This window comes from Rhincodon typus, chromosome 27 (assembly GCF_021869965.1).
Source record: "Rhincodon typus isolate 14 chromosome 27, sRhiTyp1.1, whole genome shotgun sequence".
NCBI classification, from domain to species: Eukaryota; Metazoa; Chordata; class Chondrichthyes; order Orectolobiformes; family Rhincodontidae; genus Rhincodon; species Rhincodon typus.
Genome location: NC_063358.1, coordinates 11,735,073 through 11,754,387, shown reverse-complemented (window position 1 = coordinate 11,754,387; position 19,315 = coordinate 11,735,073). Strand labels below are relative to the sequence as shown.

The following is a 19,315-nucleotide window of genomic DNA, read 5'->3' as shown; positions in this document are numbered from 1 at the left end:
CAATGCCAAAATACCAACTGAATTAAGGCAAGTATTTTTATAGTACGAATTGATTGCTGCCATAAAAACTGTACACAAAACTTATAAAAATGCTCGTTTCAGTTTATGCCCACTGATTAGTAAATTGAAAACCTGCTAAATATTCCATGACTATGAAATCATAACTATCCAATTCACACAAATACCCACCCCCCAAAAAAAGGAAACTTACATCTGGATACTCTTTCACAGGCACAAATAATTTTTCTTGTAACTGCATAATAGGTCCTATGGGTTCTGGTAGGTCCATTGGCAGCTTGTCTACAAGGCCATTCATTGTGTCAGTATACATGTCCTTTCGTACTCTGCTTATTTCTGTAAAAGAAGAGAGAGATTTTAAGCTACTCAAAAAAGGGAAAGCTGAAACATCAGAACTGCTTTTGTTTCTGAAAGGCAACAAATCAAGCCTTCAAAGTCATTTTAGCTTGCAAAGAAGTGTGTCTGTACAAAACATTGCATGGTGAAACCACGTCCCATTTGATGCTCCCAACAGCTTCCTAATTAATATTCTCAGAAATAATCTCTAGGGAGATGGCAGAATGGGAGTGGTTTACATTCAGTTCAGCTACATTACACATTCTTACAGTTCAAAACTGGAGGGAAATCTTGCAATGAATAATGATAACTTGAACAAGATCAGAGGATGACAATTTTTAAGAATTGGGTACGACAGATTTTTAGTTGAAGTTAGAACGCCCAGAGGAAGTTAGTACCGTGCTAATGAAAAACGGACAAATCCAAACAGTTACTAGCAAAAGGCAGAGTTATGCAGCACAGAAACAGACCCTTGGTTTGGACCAAACCAAGGTTCCCCAAATTTAAACTAGTCCCACTTGCCAGCATTTGGCCCATATCCCTCTAAACTTTCCTATTCATGTACTTGTCTAAATGTCTTTTAAAATGTTTAACTGTACCTGCATCCACCACTTCCTCTGGCAGTTCATTCCAAGTATGAATCACCTTCTGAGAAGTTGCTCCGCACGTCCTTTTCAAATCTTTCTGTCACCTTAAAAATATGATCTCTAGTTTTGAACTACCCTCACCATAGGGAAAAGACCTTTGCTATTTACCTTATCTATGGCCCTCATGGTTTTATAAACCTCTCTAGGGTGACCCCTTGACCTATGCTCTAGTGAAAAAAAAAGTCCCAGCCTATCTTTATAACTCAAACCCTCCAGTCCAGCAACATCCTGGTAAATTCTTTTCTGAACCCTCTAATTTAATATCCTTCCTACAGCAGGGCAACCAGAACTACACACTAGTCCAAAAGTGGCCTCACCAACATTCTGTAATTCATAGAAGCCCTACAGCATGGGAGCAGACCATTCAGCCTGTTGAGTGCACACCAACTTGCCGAAGAGCATTCCACCCAATTCCTGTAATCTTACACTTATGGCTAACCCACCTAACCTACACATCTGCACACTGTAGCTGTACCGAATTACCCAATCTACCTAACTTGTACATCTTTGGATTGTGGGAGGAAACCCACACAAACAAAAAGGAGAATGTCAGTGTGGAGTTCACAGTCATCCACGGCTGGAATTTGAACCTGGGTCCCTGGTGCTGAGAGACAAGAGTGCTAACCACTGAGCCACCATGGTGCCCTATATAACCTCAACATGACTTCCCAACTCCTACACTCAATAGTTTGAGCAATGAAGGCAAGTGTGTTAGAAACCTTAAATCACCGTCTACCTACAATGCAACTTTCAAAGAACTATTTACCCGAAACACTAGGTCTTTGTTTGCTCCGAAAACAAACCAGTTCATACCAAGGATTAATCGGTGATGGACACTGCATGCCTAGAAGGATGCCTGTGAAGTCACTGGAATTCAAAACAATGTCCACATCCATTCCCCTACGGACCTTTAACTGGGCAAGCAACATATCCTACAACACCAATCTCTGGCCATTTTGGATATGGAAAAAGTGGAGTCAACCACAGAAATCCAAGCATCTCAGCCAATTGACTGCAGTTGCTTTGCAAATTTCCACTTTGTAGTAAGGTAGCCAACATCACATTCCATATGGAAACCAAACAAACAATTGTAAAGATGCATGCTGTCCCTGACAACATTTCTTGCCATCTTGAGACTGATGCTAAAAAAGAATAGCCTAAATACACAAAATGATTCCATTGTTTTCTTTAAGATGGTGAACAGACTCAGATTCACCAAGTCAGAATTAGAATATAAAAGAGAACTGAGTTTTACCCACTTGAGCAATCACCACATTAATGGCCATTTACACCCACATCCTAAACCTAACTAATCAAGGTGTCATCTTAGCATTCTGCAAAGAATGCTATGTAAATTATTTGGAATGTATCAAGCCTAATAAACAACTAAAGTAACTGTGGTACATGATGTTATGGCTACACAATTGAAAATCACTTATGATAGTACCACCTGTGCAATTAACTCTTATCAATACCATAGCCTTTGAACAAGCACCATGGATATGATAGCAAATGGAAACTCGAAGAACTGGCCATATTAGATGAACCACTCAAGACTGAAAAGTTGGTATGGAACATGGTAATTCCTAACCAGGCAAATTCACCTTTTACCAAGAGCAGGAGAGGAAAGGAGCGTGCACTAGTAGAGACCGGAGTTGTCATCCAACACAAATTGGTAGAAAACTAAAATGACTGCACTTGACCAGAATTGTCACAATTTATAATTTCTTTGAAAACATGCTAACGTGAACAAGCCAGCCAAGTTAACCCAGAAAATACACGCAAACTCTCATTGGGTGGGTGGGTGGGTTGGTTGGAGATTTCAAACTACAAATATGGATTTTTCCCTTGCCAAAAATTGCTTATAACAGGTAGTGATCAACAAAACCAAGCTTTGGCTTAGCGAATCCAACTTAAAATCGGCATCTCAACCTGGTTAGGTTGCAAACTTGAAAAATTTTGGATGCTTTACATTTCCAGCAGCCTTTATGAAATTTGGCTTAGCAATTATGCTATCACCACCCCAGCCTCAAGATTGCTTTCAAATCTAATTAAAGATATTGTTTCTTTTAGATATTTCCTAAGAATTATTCCACTAGAGATGTGCACAAATGTGTCTTCAGCTCAAGATTTCTGTAAACAAAACCCATGTTAATTTAAGGTAAAATAGCTATAGCATAGTGCATCATTTACAAAAGAACACTGATCAAAATGTCTATGACTAGAACCTTAAACATTAAGGTTAACAGCTCCCACCACATCCATTTCAGCAAGCTTATCTCCTGCTTCAATTTGATAATTCCCAAAATAAACCAGCATGTGCAACATCAAAAGATAATGTCAAGCCTTAATCGAAAAGGTAAAACAGTTAACATGCATTTGAAAAAAAACTAATCTACAGAACGTGAAACCGAGTCTACATGACATCCCAATCTCCCTTTGGGAAAATAAGAATGCACGTACTTATCTTACTAATGGTTCTGAAGGAATGTGAATGATAGGATATAAGTTTAATTCGATGCTAGCAGCACTAGACTGTATTTATCAAAGGCTTAGAATTTACATCCAATATGCACCCAGATGAAAATTTAAGATTTTGAATGAAGGAGCAGAAACCTATTTGCAGGATTTAATGGTAGTAAATTCAGTTTTGCTGTAGTATACTAGATAAATAACCTGGCATAACCAAATAAAAACCATTTCTAGTTGTATAACACAGCAAACCAATAACACAAGACTACTGGCTTTCTGGGCTTCTTTCTTGGGTGCACTCAAGCCTCCTGCCTTTTTTCAAAAACAATGCTATTTCAGAGGGAAATCAGAACACAAGGGAGAAATTAATTTGCAGTAGAATGCTAGCTATAGCACAATAGTGTGCTGACTCAACTTTTTTCCTCTCCATAATTTGAACTTAAAAGTACCAAGGCAAAATTACAATAACCCTTAAAAAGCATCAATGCAATCACCGTAGAGGCTCATTTGGGCAAATAGTCTCACAATGGCTGACCAACTAAAACAATCTTGGTGGTCAAACATTCCTAACTTTTCCTTTACCACAAAATGAGCAAAATTATGAAGGAATCCAAAAGGCATGAGAAACCTCTTGTACTGTCCTGTGGAGAGAAGTTACTCACTCTCTTGTCTGGCCTTTTGGGTTGTATGGATAGCTGTAGAAAAGGCTTTTCAATGCCGTTGTCTCAGTGGTAAATAAATCTCAAACCAAAATACAAGACTTAGAGGCATCAGCAAATCAAGATATATCCAGATTAAATAAGATCTTGAATTCAAGGTTTATATGTGGGTCTTAAGATTTAATTTGATGCACACCTATAATGTCCACACAATGTTGGATACCATTGACCAAAAAGATCAGACAAGCTTGTCTATCAGCTGTTTCTTCAGATTAGGAAAAAAAACAAGACTGCATATATCTTCCACATGCTGCACTTTAGATTAATTGCATTCAGAAGGTATGCAGATAGCTAGCTTTATGGAAATCATGCATAAAGCCAGTAACTGTAAAAAGTCAGGAAAAATTGGTCAATTTCCATACAAAAGTAGAACCATTCCCTCTTCAGCCGCCTTTTCAGGTTTCTCTGCTTCAAGCAATAATTTAATGAGAAACTGAACAGCCACAAGAATCTCATTAAGTAAACACAAATATAAAGCTATTTTAATCAAAGGATTGTATCCCTTAGGACATTTAACAAAGAATAGAAACCAAACCTGACCAAATAAATTAATCTGGGAGTCCAGAGGTACAAATCAGCAAAACACCATAATCAAGGGAGAACACATTAAAAAATGTCACACTAGTCAGAATTAGATAAAATAGCTGCTTAGCAAAAATCAAATAATTGCAAAAGCTAGCACCAAATACATAATATGTACTACTGATGCTTAAACAAGAATACATGTGCAAAATCCCATTCATAAACTAGACTTTGCTACATTATCCTGTAGCAACCCTGGAGAACAGAATGAGAATTTTGGTGCAGTGGGAACCACAAGATGTTCTGAAAGCAACTTCATAACGCAAATGGATTATCAGATTCCAGCACACAACACAAGTAGGTGAACAAGGAGAGAGTGAAAATAAAAGATGGAAGATCTGTCTGCCAAATTTCCTACTCTCCACATAAATTTGCACTTATCTGTTAAGTGTTTATATCACCAGTTTCCAAAACTTGGATTACATGTTCAGACAATCTTAACAAATTTGTCAGAGTCATGAATATCACCTCTAAGGATACTACTGTCTGGAACCAACACAAACACCCAAACAAGGTCAATGTAAAAGCAGCTTCAACAGAAGTGATTAGATACTTAAAATCATTGCAATTTTTGCAAAAAGTAAAAAAGAGAAGAAATTGCTGAGACAGAGAAAGGAGCCAGCCTTTATGGTGAAAGTCACTAAAGATTTGTCTGTCCTTCCAGTTGGAAAAAGGTTAGTACAACAAACTGCAAATTTTATGTACAACAGGGGATTAGAAAAAGGCTTGTTTGTTAGAATTGCATTTTTATATTCATTTGATGGAAGTGTCACCAGAAAGGTCAACTTTTGTTGCCTATCCTATACTGGTTTGTTAAGTTGGTGAGTTGCCTTCTCTTGCAGAAGACACCATAGCATCGTCTTATTCGGATGCAAAGGATTTAAATTTTTCTTAAATCTCAATTGTCTATGCAAATAGAAGACCTACCCTTTTACCTCTTCTTCCTAGCACTTCCAGCTCAAAAATTTTCTTCCACAGACAACTACTGAAATGCTTTTCTTTTAATTCAGCCTGCTGCACCCATGGCTCAGGTATGATGCCCTCTACACTAGTGAAAGGAAACGTAGATTAGACGACTGCTTTAAGGAATCTCTCTTTACTCTGCAAGTGTGATCCTAAGTAGCCTGTTGTTTTAATCCCACATGCTCACATATCTACCCTTGATCTACTGCACCATGCCACAGAAGTTCAACAGTAGATCAGCTACCGTTCAAGCTTTTCGTTGCCACTTCATGGCCTTCCAGGCTCAGTTCAACAAGACTGTAAGCACGTACCACCTCCCTGCACTATTCCTTTTTGTACATTTCCAGTTTTTATTTTTGCTTTCAGAAGGCGCACACCTGCTCTAACCACATTTCCCATCTCTTTTCCTACCCCATCACCATTCTTTTGTTCTGCAAGACTGTCAATATCCACCCTGCCCAGTCCTCACTTTGTACCTGTCACACTAACCCCTTGCTCAAATTGCTACATCTAATTTTTTTTACTAATCCCAGTGACTGATTATCAACCTGAAATCGTTAACTCTTCTTTCTCTCAAATGCCATTTGAGCTATTAGTATTGGTATACAGTTTGTATTTGTGTACCCTGGCCACCGAAAGCTTTGACAGGTCACGACATAATCCGAATCAGAATACACAAAGCACAACCTGGACTCAACCCGCAAAAGGGAGCATCAATGAATGAACTAATATTGGGTCTGATTACTGTAGTAAGAAAAATATTGCTACATTTAAACACAGATAAAGGGTCTAGGCCCGAAACGTCAGCCTTTCTGCTCCTATGATGCTGCTTGGCCTGCTGTGTTCATCCAGCCCTGCACCTTGTTGTCTCGGATTCCCCAGCATCTGCAGTTCCTACTATCTCAGATAAAGTAAATATTCTTTTTAGAAGGGCAAGTTGAGCATTGACCTCATTAATGATTAGTGCTGCATTCATTACAAAATTTTAATAACCACTGATTTTTACAAAAAATGCTTACATACACATTGCTGAAACTTGAATGTGAACAGAATGACTATATAAAATACTCCAAACTAATTACAGCTAATATTTCAGGGTAGCACAAGCCAAACAATACAACTAATGCAGCATATAATATTTATTACATCTGTAACTTTAATACCAACACAACCAGAACTTCAATTTTATCACATTTTAAAATGCTGCAGCTAGCCACACCACTGGCTCAACTACTGAAGAGTTAAGTTTCTATTATCTTTAGAAGGAACATTGAGCATTGCATTTGTTGATCCCATTACTTAAAATGCTCACCACTCCAGTAAAGTGGAAGCAGATTTTAGCAACTATTGGTAAAGATTTTAAACCTAACCCTATATTCCATGTTAATGTGTGCCCCTGCAACTTAATACAGGGCTCAGTAGCCAACTATGAAATTTCACAAACATTTAAGAGATTCAGTGGACAAATTGAACAGCCCAGGCAGTACATTCATTTCAATATTTTTAAAACTAAAATTGAGAATAGAGAGTAGAGCATATGAATGGAAAACAGCCTACAGCAGTTTCACACAGCTAAGTCAGTTAATACATTCAAAACACTGATAGGACAATTAACAAGAGTAGTTCATGACACAGTCTCTCTCATTTACGGACTTGTGTCTTTTGAAAGTATACGAACACGCCAAAGAAAAACCTTTCACATTCCATTGAACAACCCATACTACTCAGTTTTTATATTGTTAGAGACTATATTTAATCTTTGGGTCACTGTGCTTACTCACTTCGCATATTGAAATGTACACCACATTGTAATATTAATTGAAAACTAGTTTTTATGTTTTAACCATAAACAGGATACAATTTACACCGTTCCAGTAGATGACAACTGGGTGCAGTGATCACTGATTGCAAAATTGTCACTGCTCAACATGCAAGCAGTTCATGTGGTTGAGGGGATAATACAGCTTCTTTGAAGCATTTTCATTTTTGATGATTTAAATAAAAGTAAATGTTTTAAACCTTATTAATAATAAATGTTGAGCTACGTTGGGTATTAGGGAAACAGCAGCAGGGAATTTGAGGGTCTAAGATGAGATGTAGCCAAGTACAGGTAAGATGTATAACCTGGTGCTCAAACTGATAGGTGTTGGAACAGGCCAGCTGTGTGCCATGAATAGTGTTGGAATATGACTGCTGTACAATTATGGTGACGGTGAAGGGCAGTTGCAGGCTATCAAAGTGCATGGCAGGAGATCAAAGATGGAACTGGCATCAGGAAATCCCAGCGCTGCCAAGTTAGAGATGAAAAAAATTGGTTTAGCAATGAAAAGAGGGGCACCATGGAGGCTTGTTAGTAGTTAATGAGGAGAGTTTGAACATTTGCGTGAGCAAACCAGTTAGGATTCATGAAGTGAAACCTCATGAAAAATAACACTTAACCAAAAGAAGATTCACTCTAATGCTAGACACCAGAATCCAGCAACAGGAGGCAAATATTTGCAACAGTTCAATGCAAGAATTGGGTAGTCGGACTTGGTCTTTTATCAGCAATTGTAAAAAAAAAAGTCTATTTTTGCAAAATGCCACCAGAACAGAAGAAATCAGTTCACTACTTCCAAAGACTGCATTTCAAGTGTTAAATCTCTTGGGCCTTGAAGTTACTTGAATGATCTATAATGGCTATCAAAAATTCCCTTTCCAAAGTCATCTAGGTCTGTGCACAATGTTGTATATACTTACTGCATCTCTCCAAGAAGCAAATCAAGCAAAAACTTCACAAAAGCCAGTGCACCATGTAACAGATTCCGTAATCCATGTCAAAGGAAAATTATTTCCCTTTATATTTCTAAATGGCATTTCCGGTCAGTAATTCACACTAGATGCTACAAGACAACCTTTTCAGATATACAAGGTCAGTAAGAGGTGATGCATGCACTAGTGAAAAAATGGCTTACTTTCTTACTAAAAAAATTGCACATCTGCACTCGCACACTGAATTTTGAACACAGACAATGCTTCCACTATAACCTATCATGAAGCTCCCTGAAGCCCTTTTATGCAATGGTTTATGTAAAAAAGGCTGTTTAACTATGACCGTAGAGAACAAAAAGTCCTAATTTCCTGTATGCACAACATGAAAAATCAATACAATAAATAAATACCAATTGGAAAATTCTTCACAGGAGGAGCTCATTGACCACAGCACACCCTAATAGCATTTTGAGTCTATCTACAGCACATGTACTACAGCTGTTCAAAATGCAGCTCACCGCCACCTTAAGGGCAACCAGAGACAGGCAATGAATGCTGCCCCAGCCAGCAATGTCCATGTTTCAAGATTGCATAAACCAATACACACTATGTAAAAGCAGATGCCATGGTTTTGAGCCTATAAAGCCCTGTAACTTTTCAAATACCCTTTTAGGGGGCAATGCCCAAGGTTCCAGATTTCATGTTAATCATTTAATTTCACCACAATTATTCAAACAATGACAAAAGGTAGCACAATTAAATGAACAATGTTCATAATTAGCATTCATGTTACATAATTGATATTAATTGATTTCACTTGGGCTCAAATCAAGCAGGCAACTTTTCAAACAATATGGTGTAACATTGAGCCCACGATACATCACCTAAAAGAATTTGTTTCAAAAACTGAATTTTTAAGATGAGTGCACTCGGTCAAAACTAGATAACAAATTTCATTTGACAGCCATGTTTGTAGATGCTGGAAATCTGCAATAAAAACAGAAAAGACTAGACACATTCAGGTGGGACACTGGAGCAAGAAACACTTTTCTCATCTTTTTAAAAAAAAAAAGACCAAACCAAGTTGATGTTTCTCTCCAGTCAGATGCTGCCTGACTTGGAGAGTATTTGCAGCATTTGCCAACTTCAAAAATGCATGATGTTAGCTGCTATATGCAATTTTGGACTGATAACCCAGATAATTAGAATCATACCATGGGTGTTGACAATGCCACTGAAGATTCATTTACAGGAGCTAATTCAACCAAGAATGATAATACAATTACTTACAAACACAGATTATGACTGATCTTAATACTGAAGCCAGAGGCTTTTTGCTCAAGTTTTCAACTTTCTTAGCAAAGACACTCTCACTAACAATTCAATGACTTTTGTTAGTCAAAGCTTTCATATGGAAAAGACTTAGATATCCAATTACCAGATGGCATACCTATAAATGAACCTATGACACCCAATGAAAGTCTAATTTTTTTGCCAATTTGTTCAAAAACCCTGACTTATGAGCATAAAAAAGCACAACGGTCTAAACCATTAATATCTACATCTTAAGCAATTTACAATTTGGGGCACAGACATGGGACTATTTCTCCAATTTATAATGACTTTACAAGATGGTAAACCAGTCAACTGACATTTAATTCTGCAGTCGACATTATCAACGGGTAGGGAAGTTCTCTCAGATAAGGCTACTTATTCCAATCCAAGAGATCAACAGGGATCATAATTACAATCAGCATCTTTCAGGAGGAATTCAACATCATGCACAAACAAATTATGGGATATTAGGATGCCGATTCTCTCGTGCAATAAGCTCCTTTCAAATCAGGCCATGGGCAGGTAGGGCAAGGCCTTAATTTCTGAATCAGAGAAATACTGCATAGACCATCCGTCTGTTGTGATGTTGGAAAACAGAAGGATGCAACAGCAGTAAGTCCTAGACACCAACATCTTAGGCAGATTATAACAAATAGAAAGACTGATGTATCCAAATAGCAGATCTGCCAAGGATCTTGGCAGAGGTGCAGGCAAGTCAGAGTCCTGGGTTGTACCATAAACACTTACTGGAACGTACAAGATTTCAGCTGTCCTTCTGATTCTGAAGGACAAAATGACTGTACTAAATTTAGTTGCCACACACTTTCTCCCTCCCTTGTCACTCCAAATATTACTTAGTTTGCAATGATCTACATTGTTGACCCAATCACTCTCTTAGCTGTCCTTCTGTTTGCATATACAGTTGTAAATTCACAGGAGTATATTTAAGCAATGCAATAAGGAATATATCCAGAAATACTTTCATTCCTCTGAACTACACAAATACTGAAGTACTTAATGCTCAAGGAAAAGTTTATTACAAAGTATATGCTGAGATGCTCAACCTTATTACTATATACTGTTTGCTTATTTCACAAAAAGGAAGTGTTAGTTTTGTATCTCATTTTGGAATGATATCCAGTTTGAAACCAGTGAAAGCACTACAATTATCAATTACGTTATTGAAGCCATTATTGGCAATATTACTGTTCAATATTGATCAAAGTCTGTATCATAATCTCCTACATTAACAGTCACAAAAGAAAGGCCAAAGTTCAATAAGCTAATGCACAACTCAGGAATACACTAGTGTCAACTGCTGGTTCATTCATTTGTCAGAAAGTCAGAATTTTGGATAAAAGAACATTCCATCCCTATTACTGGTGTTGGGAAAATAAAGCAGTTGCGTATGCTAGGACCATTCACTTGAAAATGGACTAGAGAACTTTATTAAATAAGGGCCGTTCAGATTGATTTGTTAGCTAAAAGATGATACAACTTGTGCCGGCATTATCCTCAATGCACAAAACAAACTTTAGACAGGAACAAGGAGGAAGGGGTTAAACCTATTAGGGAGCAGAAGCACCAGAGCAGTCATTTTTAAAAGATCATAATTCCAGACGAAAGCCTAACAGCAGGATAAACAGCTGGTAGTCCAATTCTTCGACTTGGCAATTCACAATTAGAGTGTGAACACAGCAGCACTCATTTAAAGATACATTAGAGGGAAGGTGAAACACGTGGGATTTGAATAAGAGGGCGAAGATCTTACAACGTGGCTAATTTATAAAAAGATAGTGTATCACATTCAAATTATCCAACAAATGCAGGATTACGCATTACAATCAACTCAGTTTAATTTAAACTGGACAGATTAGGACAATGTAAATAACAAAATTCCTATTTTTAAAATCAATATTTTTCAGAGATGGAAGACTGATAAAGGAATTCCATTCAGGGTCAAAGGGACAGGATTTTCAGCAATGGGCCCGTCAATTAGATCTAGCAATCCTCAACTCCACTTGCCTGACTAGTTCCTATAATCCTTGATTCCCGCCTCTAATATTAACAACCCGGCCAACAGGTTTCTGTGGTACAATTCCACAGATTCACTAACCTCCAAGATAATAAGTTCCTCATCTCAGTCTTTAGACATTTTTTCCTGAAATTATGCTTTTGATTCTAGAATCTCCCATAAGGGGAAACAACCTCAGCACATCTACCTTGCCAAAGCCTTAAGAATCTTACGTTCAATATATTTGCCTCTTGTTCTGAACTCCAATGAGTACCGGCCTAACCCACTCACAAAGCAATCTCCCTTTTTGTGAAGGTTTCGAAGTCACCAGCAAATAACAAAACACCGAAGAGGAAAAATTGAGAAGTGAGCACAGGAATGAGCATGGAAGAGTGCAGTACAGTATCTTCATATTGACTGGAATGGAGACAGCAGTGCCAAAAGTGAATTGCAGATAGAGCCACAGTAAACCAAAAACAATGACAGTGACATTGACATTGGTCAACAATTCTATTATTAAAGTGCAATCAAGTACATTTATAATGTTTGGACAAAAAACTAGTTGAATAAGGAAGATTAATATGATCAACTGATATTAGGTAATGCAATTCAACAATATTGAAAATGTATCAACCAAAATAGGAATCTACCTACTGCAAAACAGCAGACTTAAAACTCTGGCTGCAAAAGAATGGTGTCAAGATCAGCAGATATTCAGTGCTTCCATCTGGACTATGTTAATTTATTAGTTGTTGGCAGGATATACAAGAAGCAACTTTTATGGCAACGTGAATTCTAATAGCCCATTTTATAAGATTATTTCAAATGTTGAAGCAGATAAAATCCAGAATAATTTATCATCTGTTCTTCCCTCTACTGCCTTAAAGTTAGTGTCACTTTTCATTTCCTAGCTGCTCCTGCTGAATATAGGATGGTGACTGGTACTGTTCTTAAAGTTATTAATTTGCACCTTACTAATTTTAAAAACAGGATATGGACACATGGCAGAGCTGCACAGGTTGCTTTAAATGTTGGGGTAGGGGTAAGGGAAGTGAAAATTATTGAATTGATTGCTGTAACTTGCACAAAAATTGGAAAAACAGTAAAGCTAGTTAGCAACAAAAAAGCTATTTTAAATCAGAATAAATTGATCGGCATAACCAGAGCTAGAATTATTTTAATATTTCAACACCACTTTTTAAAAATCAGGCAGGCCAGTGATGATTGCCCATTGTTAATTCCCTTCAAGATGGTGGTGGTGAGTTGCCTTCATGGCTGCTGCAAACTAATTTAACACTGGTATTCCCACAAAGTTTTCAGAACAACATTCCAATATTTTGACTCAGCAATGCTGAAGGAACTGCTACATACACCATAAATCAACAGAGTGAGGGGCTTGGAGGCAAAGGCATACCCATACAAATGCTGCCCTTCTACTACAGAATACAGGTCTCAGGTTTAGAAGATATTGTAAAATGGGGTCTTTGAGTTGCTGAAGCGCATCTTGTAGACAGTGCATACGACCACTGTGTCGATGTTGGAGAGTGAATGCTCAAGGTGGCAGACAGGATGCCAATCAACTAGGTTTGTTTGCCATGAGTGGCATGGGGCATTTTGATTATTGGTGATTCACAGGGAGATGGAGCGTATTCTTTCCCATTCCTGAATTGTGCATTGCAGATGGTAGACAGGTTTTGGAGAAAAATAACAAACATTCAGTAGGCAAGTTAGTCCCTGTGGAATTCCCAACTTCAGTTATTCTCGTAGCCACAGTTTGGTTGGTCCAGTTCACACTCTGGTCAATGCTAAGCCACCTTCCAGAAAATTGATAGTGGGGAGTCAGCAATGGTTCTTTCAATAATTCTCTTGCTGGAAATGTCCAAGGTCTAGCAGGTGAGACATAAAATACTACTTGGCACATAGCAGCACAAACCAGATTATCATCCAGGTCTTGCTGCATATGGATAGGCAGCACTTCAGAATGAGGAGTTCACATGGTGAACACTTGGGATGTGTGAACATCCCACTTTTAGCTCTGACGGAAGAGCAGTCATTGAAGCATCTGAAGATCTTTGGATTTAGGACACACTGAATAACTCTGGCAAAGTTCTGGGACTGTCTCCAGCAACCACAACCAGCGAAGAGTTTTCATCAGGATTCCCATTTCGCCAGAGTTCCTTGATGGTATTTGTCAAATGATGTGTTGACGTTCAAGGCGGGCACATACAACACAATTTCAGCTGTTTTGACTATGATAGGACCAAGACCGAGGACTGGAGTTGAATAGTCTTGGCAGGAGCCAAAACAACCTGAGGTTATTGACGTGCAAGTAAAAGCACCGTTGGCAATACCTCCAACCTTTTAAGGATCAGAGGGTAGACTGATGAAATAGGTAGTTAGCCAGGAAGTACAGCTATAACACCTTGGTTTGAAGGTGCAGCTAGCTCTGGCAGATAAGTCTTTGATACTGTCACCAAGTGTCATCAGGGTTCACAGCCTTCGCAGTGTCCAGAGTTTCCAGACAAGTTTCCAAAGTTGCAGTTAGTTATCTTCTTTGGAAGAAAGAAAAAGGTTAAATTGTGTTATTGCATCAGCATAACAATCCCAAACAACTGGGTAAATATCAAGATCACTAATTATTGTTCTTCCCCTTTAGAAGACAAGACAAGATGGGTGACAACATCCCATTCTAGCTTCTCTTGACAATAGACAAAGATATCAAATTTCAGTAGCTAAAACAATATTAGTGGTAATGTTGAGTTAGCAATCCAGGATCAACTCCAACCGTGATAAATTGTGGAAATAAAAGAAACCTGGCGATTTAAGAGCTAACTTTGGGAAAGAATAAAAAGTTGACGAAAAAGTTGTTACCTGTCATATGAACCCAACTAATTCACTTATCATTTAGAAGGCAAGATGCGTTAACCTCCTGCTATATGGAGTAAAATGCTCTCCCAAAACCAAAATTACACATTACAAGGGAAATTTACAAAAATTAAGTTGATTCGATTGTGTGTTTTCAGCAAAAAATAGAACATCACTATATATGTTAAGACTATACGCAATAGCATGCTACATTTTTCCAGAAGCAAACGTATGGACTTCAAGATGGACTGACTACTGGCAGCATTTTACTTAAACTTCATCCAAATTCAAACAAACACTAAGCCAAGAGCTTGCAGCTTGGAGTTTTAAGTTACAGCACTTTAAACCTTGAATTAATGTGAAACTGACTCAAATACTGAGCAAGTGGCAACCTGGGTTTTTGCAGATGAACATTTGACATATCAGAAATGGTCAAAAAATTCTCTAACAAGAAATTGCAAATTGCAAGTTCACTAAACCAGATGGTTAATGAACAAATGCACTCTGGAAAGTATGCTGTAACAGACAATTCCTATTATCTTGGCATTGAAAATACAAAGAATCTTAATTTCACTGATCTTTGACCTATTACCATCATTTGCAAGCATAGCCTAATTGGCCAGAATATACAGGCAGGTGGTCAGCCCATGCAGGATTCTGATATTCATTATCTCAAGGGCAATTAGTCGTGGACAACAAATGCTGATCTTGCCAACAATGCTAACATTCCATGAGAAAGAAAACTGAAAAATCCTTCATCCTGTAATTTAGGAAGTTCCATAGAAGAGCTCCAAAATCAAAGTGAACTTTGTTGTCAGAAGCCAGATTCTAGAAGACCTACTTCTGGTTATGGGATAAAGGGGTGCTATACAGCTCAAAAACAAATCTATCAAAGGTCGTTGCAAAATGTTATTGCAATGTGCAATAGCTGATCCACTTCGGTGTCAAATCAAAACTCAAAGCACTTCCATCTAGGTTGTCCAACACCATGAAAATTCAAAACAGCAGCATAATTCTAGTCGAGCACATCTACAGGTAGAGAATGCTAGAAAACTGCAGTTGAAGTGAGCTGATCAGAGTCCAAATGCCTGATCCCACTCTACCAGTGAAGTAATACAGATTTCTAGACAGACTGAAGACAAGACTTAACAATAAAGCTAATGTGGATAGACAAGTTAAAATAGCTTAAATGACCTTGTTCATCTATATTGCCATTTTAGTAAAGCAAGATGTGAAATGTGTGATGCATTGCCCAACTTATAAAACAAACCACAATACAAGAACCATCAGGTCAAGGGCTTCTCCTTCAACCAACAAGATTACAAGCTTCAGCGCAACTAATACTGTCACTGTAACTCACCCGACAACCAAAAAGGCTAGCAGGCAGAGCACAGATCAAATATTAGTCGAAACAAACTGTTTTTAAAGCTGTATTTAGGTCATGAATAAAGTTATCTTGCAGCTCAACAGATTGCAGCATTCTGATCTGTTCAGGAAGCTGGAGACAAATACCAAGCCGATCTGTATTTGACAGTAGGAAGACATAAAAGTAGCATCTGCCTTTCAGGTTTTGCACACTTTGTTTGGGCCCCCTACAGTTACAAAACGTTTTAAATAATAACTATTTAACCTTGTCAAAATCAACTCAATTGTGAAAAGACAGACTTACAATAGATAATATCAAAGAATCCGTGTGGAAACAGGCCCTTTGGCCCAACAAGTCCACACTGACCCTCAGAGCATCCCATCCAGACCCATCCCCCTATAACCGACCTAATCTACACATCTCTGAACTCTATGGGCAATTTAGAATGGCCAATCCACCTAGCCCACACATCTTTAGACTGTGGGAGGAAACCGGAGAAAACCCACAAAGACAGGGGAAAATGTGCAAACTCCACTCAGACAGTCGCCCAAGGGTTGAACCAAACCCGAATTCCTGGTGCTGTGAGGCAGCACTGCTAACCACTGAGCCACCTTGCTGCCCCAAGGTGAAGGAGCCCTTCACCGCTGGGTGGTTACGAACCACCAACCTTCCATTAACGGTGAACAGCCGTGATTAGAAATGCGCAGTCACTAACAATTTGATAAATCAGGATCATTTTACCTCAGTCCTTAAACTGGATTTATTCAGTAATCATGCAGACTGCATGGTGCCAAAGCTGCTACCGTTTAATGGGGGGGGGGGGTTAATGCAAGGAGGGTACATTCCTTACTATTTTGGGCATATTGTTCAGTTGCTTGCGCGCGGGGTGGTGGGGGGTGACAGAAATGGAGAACCATGTACAAGTTAATGATGATCAATTCTACCTTTTGTTAAAACAGGACGACCAATAAGTATGTCATAACAAACCAACTAACATTCGTTGAACATAAAAATATTTAGATGGATTGAGAATTAATGTGAAACTGCAAAAGAATCAGAAAGGCATCCAAATGTTCTGAGGTACATGCTCTCTGAAATTTTGGTTTGCAGTGCAGCAGCTTATATATAGAAGAATTCTATCCAGGTAACTACACAGTGCTAGTGGCTCTAATGTCATTAAATTCAAAAAAATTCAGGGTTAGGTTGGAAGTTATAACTGTGCAATGAGTCACATGGATTTGTTTGAAGCACAGTTTACAACAAACCTTGGCATTGTTAACAGATTGTTTCAAGTTCCAAAAAAAAACCTCAAGAATCAACCAAGTGGAACTAGAATATAGGGGCCAGAAATGCTGAGAAGAAAACTCAAGACCTGCAGCGTTAGGGAATGTACTGGAAGTGCTGCTTAGAAAACTGTCTTCCATTAAGCATGCAGAGAACTGTCTCAGGTCCACACATACGAAGGGGTACAAAAAAGTGCAGATTTTGGAGCAATTATGTAATTTAAGAGCAGAAATAAATGACAATTAGGATCTTAAAGCTACGCCCCTACACAAGAATATTCAGCAGTCTCCACAATTTAAAGCTTTATATTGAACCAGTCAAACTACACTTGGAGTACAGTGTACTATGGTGTCCAGAAATTTTAAAATGGTAGAAAAGCAGCATTTATACCTAGGAGGAAAATATTTCAATATGTACATGGAGTGGCATCCATAAAAAGAGGTCTTAGAGCCAAAATTTTTGGTTCAAGCCAGAAATGGATACAAAGGTTAAATCAGAAGGTTCGGTAGGCCACAATACCATTGGCAAGTAGTGAATTCTTATGAACAAGTAGTTTTTTTTCTTAAAAAAATGGGCAAATGCAAATAAAAACCTCTGAAATGGTAACCTAGAATAAATGTTTCCCTTTTCACACTATTGCAAAGTAAGTGTGAATCCCGAGTAGGCCAATTTGCAAATAGGAACTAGACTGCAGGAGGAGGGGGTTGCTGTTTGTTGTAAAAAAGGAACCGGCAGTACTTAGACATAGGTCAGCAAAACCATACTTGACCAGCAAAATTTCCCGCTGGATTAATAGATTTGAATTTGGCTACTGTTGTGCTCTTAAGTTACTAAACAGTAATCCAAAGCACGTGTTAAATTCATAAAAAGCAACAATTCAGTAGTTACAGCAAACACGATATTTAACACCCAATTCCAATTACGCACTGTATTGGAATACGGCTCTTCGACTCAAGCTATCTCGAATGTCAGCATATAGAAGGGTACAGTAGCCGTAGCTGATAAAGTTAATTCCTTTTTTAAAAGGATGTAAGAACCGTGATTTAGGAAACCCATTCAGCATTGATCTCTGTGCATCCATCAAAAGAATTCGAAACTTGTTTTATATGGTTTGGCGCAGCCTAGTGTTGGAATTGAAATTGCATTTTGAGAGTTCCCACTTTCCGATGTGTCGTGTGGGCTTTAGGGGATGGGAGCAAGCGAATGCGTGACCTTTTGTCTTTTACGAGAAATAATGCCGCGTGTTAAACCAAAATTCGATAGTTCCCAACGTTGAGACACAAAAAGAGAAAGAGAACCAAAGTTTAGCGACAACTAGCAATAAAACAAAAAAAAAAAAAAAAAAAATCGCTTTGTTCACCCCAGAGTACGGAAAAACGGAGCCGGCTTCCTCTGGAAAAATTCCAGATGACTACGCACGTTAAAAAGAATCCCCCAAAAGTTCCAAGCAAACTCTGCACAGCAGTTCATACAAACTGTCCCGCCACCACTCAAAGAGGGCTTAAAGATAACCGGGGGGAGGAGGAGGGAAGGAAGGAGAGGAGGGAAGAGTGTGTGTGTGTGTGGGGGGGGGGGGTGGGGGGGGGGGTGGGAAGGAAGAGTGTGTGGGGGGGGGGGGGAAGAGGAAGGGAAGGGGAAGGAGAGGAAGGGAAGGGGAAGGAGAGGAAGGGAAGGGGAAGGGGAAGGAGAGGGAAGAAAGAAGAGTGGAGAGAGTGAGAAAAAAAAGGAGAGCCTTAAACCCAGGAATGAATAGACGAAAGAAAACAAAAAAAAGTTTCAAAAATCTTTTAAAGCGTACCCACAATATTTAAAAATAAGAAAGGAATGATTAAAACAAAGTAGAAAGTAGTAAAACTCGAGACAACAAAAACAAAACTAAGTTAATAATGAAGAAGCGACTAAATTGGAATCCCTGTCTGAAAAGAGGAAGGCATCTTCAAAGACAGGGGCGAATGGTTTGCCT

General features: G+C 38.5%; 1 protein-coding gene across 10 annotated transcripts in view; it reads right to left on the bottom strand.

The window, feature by feature from the left end:
- The window catches only part of qkia (QKI, KH domain containing, RNA binding a), a 92,553-nt gene that overhangs the window by 72,194 nt on the left and 1,044 nt on the right, over positions 1–19,315 (bottom strand). For all 10 annotated transcript variants that reach the window (XR_007264959.1, XM_048613124.1, XM_048613121.1 and 7 more), the window contains exon 2: positions 212–354. Coding sequence is in view for 9 of the 10 variants with exons in the window: in XM_048613124.1 (XP_048469081.1) it covers positions 212–354 (143 nt within the window). In the remaining variant the exon portion in view is untranslated. The remainder of the gene's footprint in view (positions 1–211; positions 355–19,315) is intronic.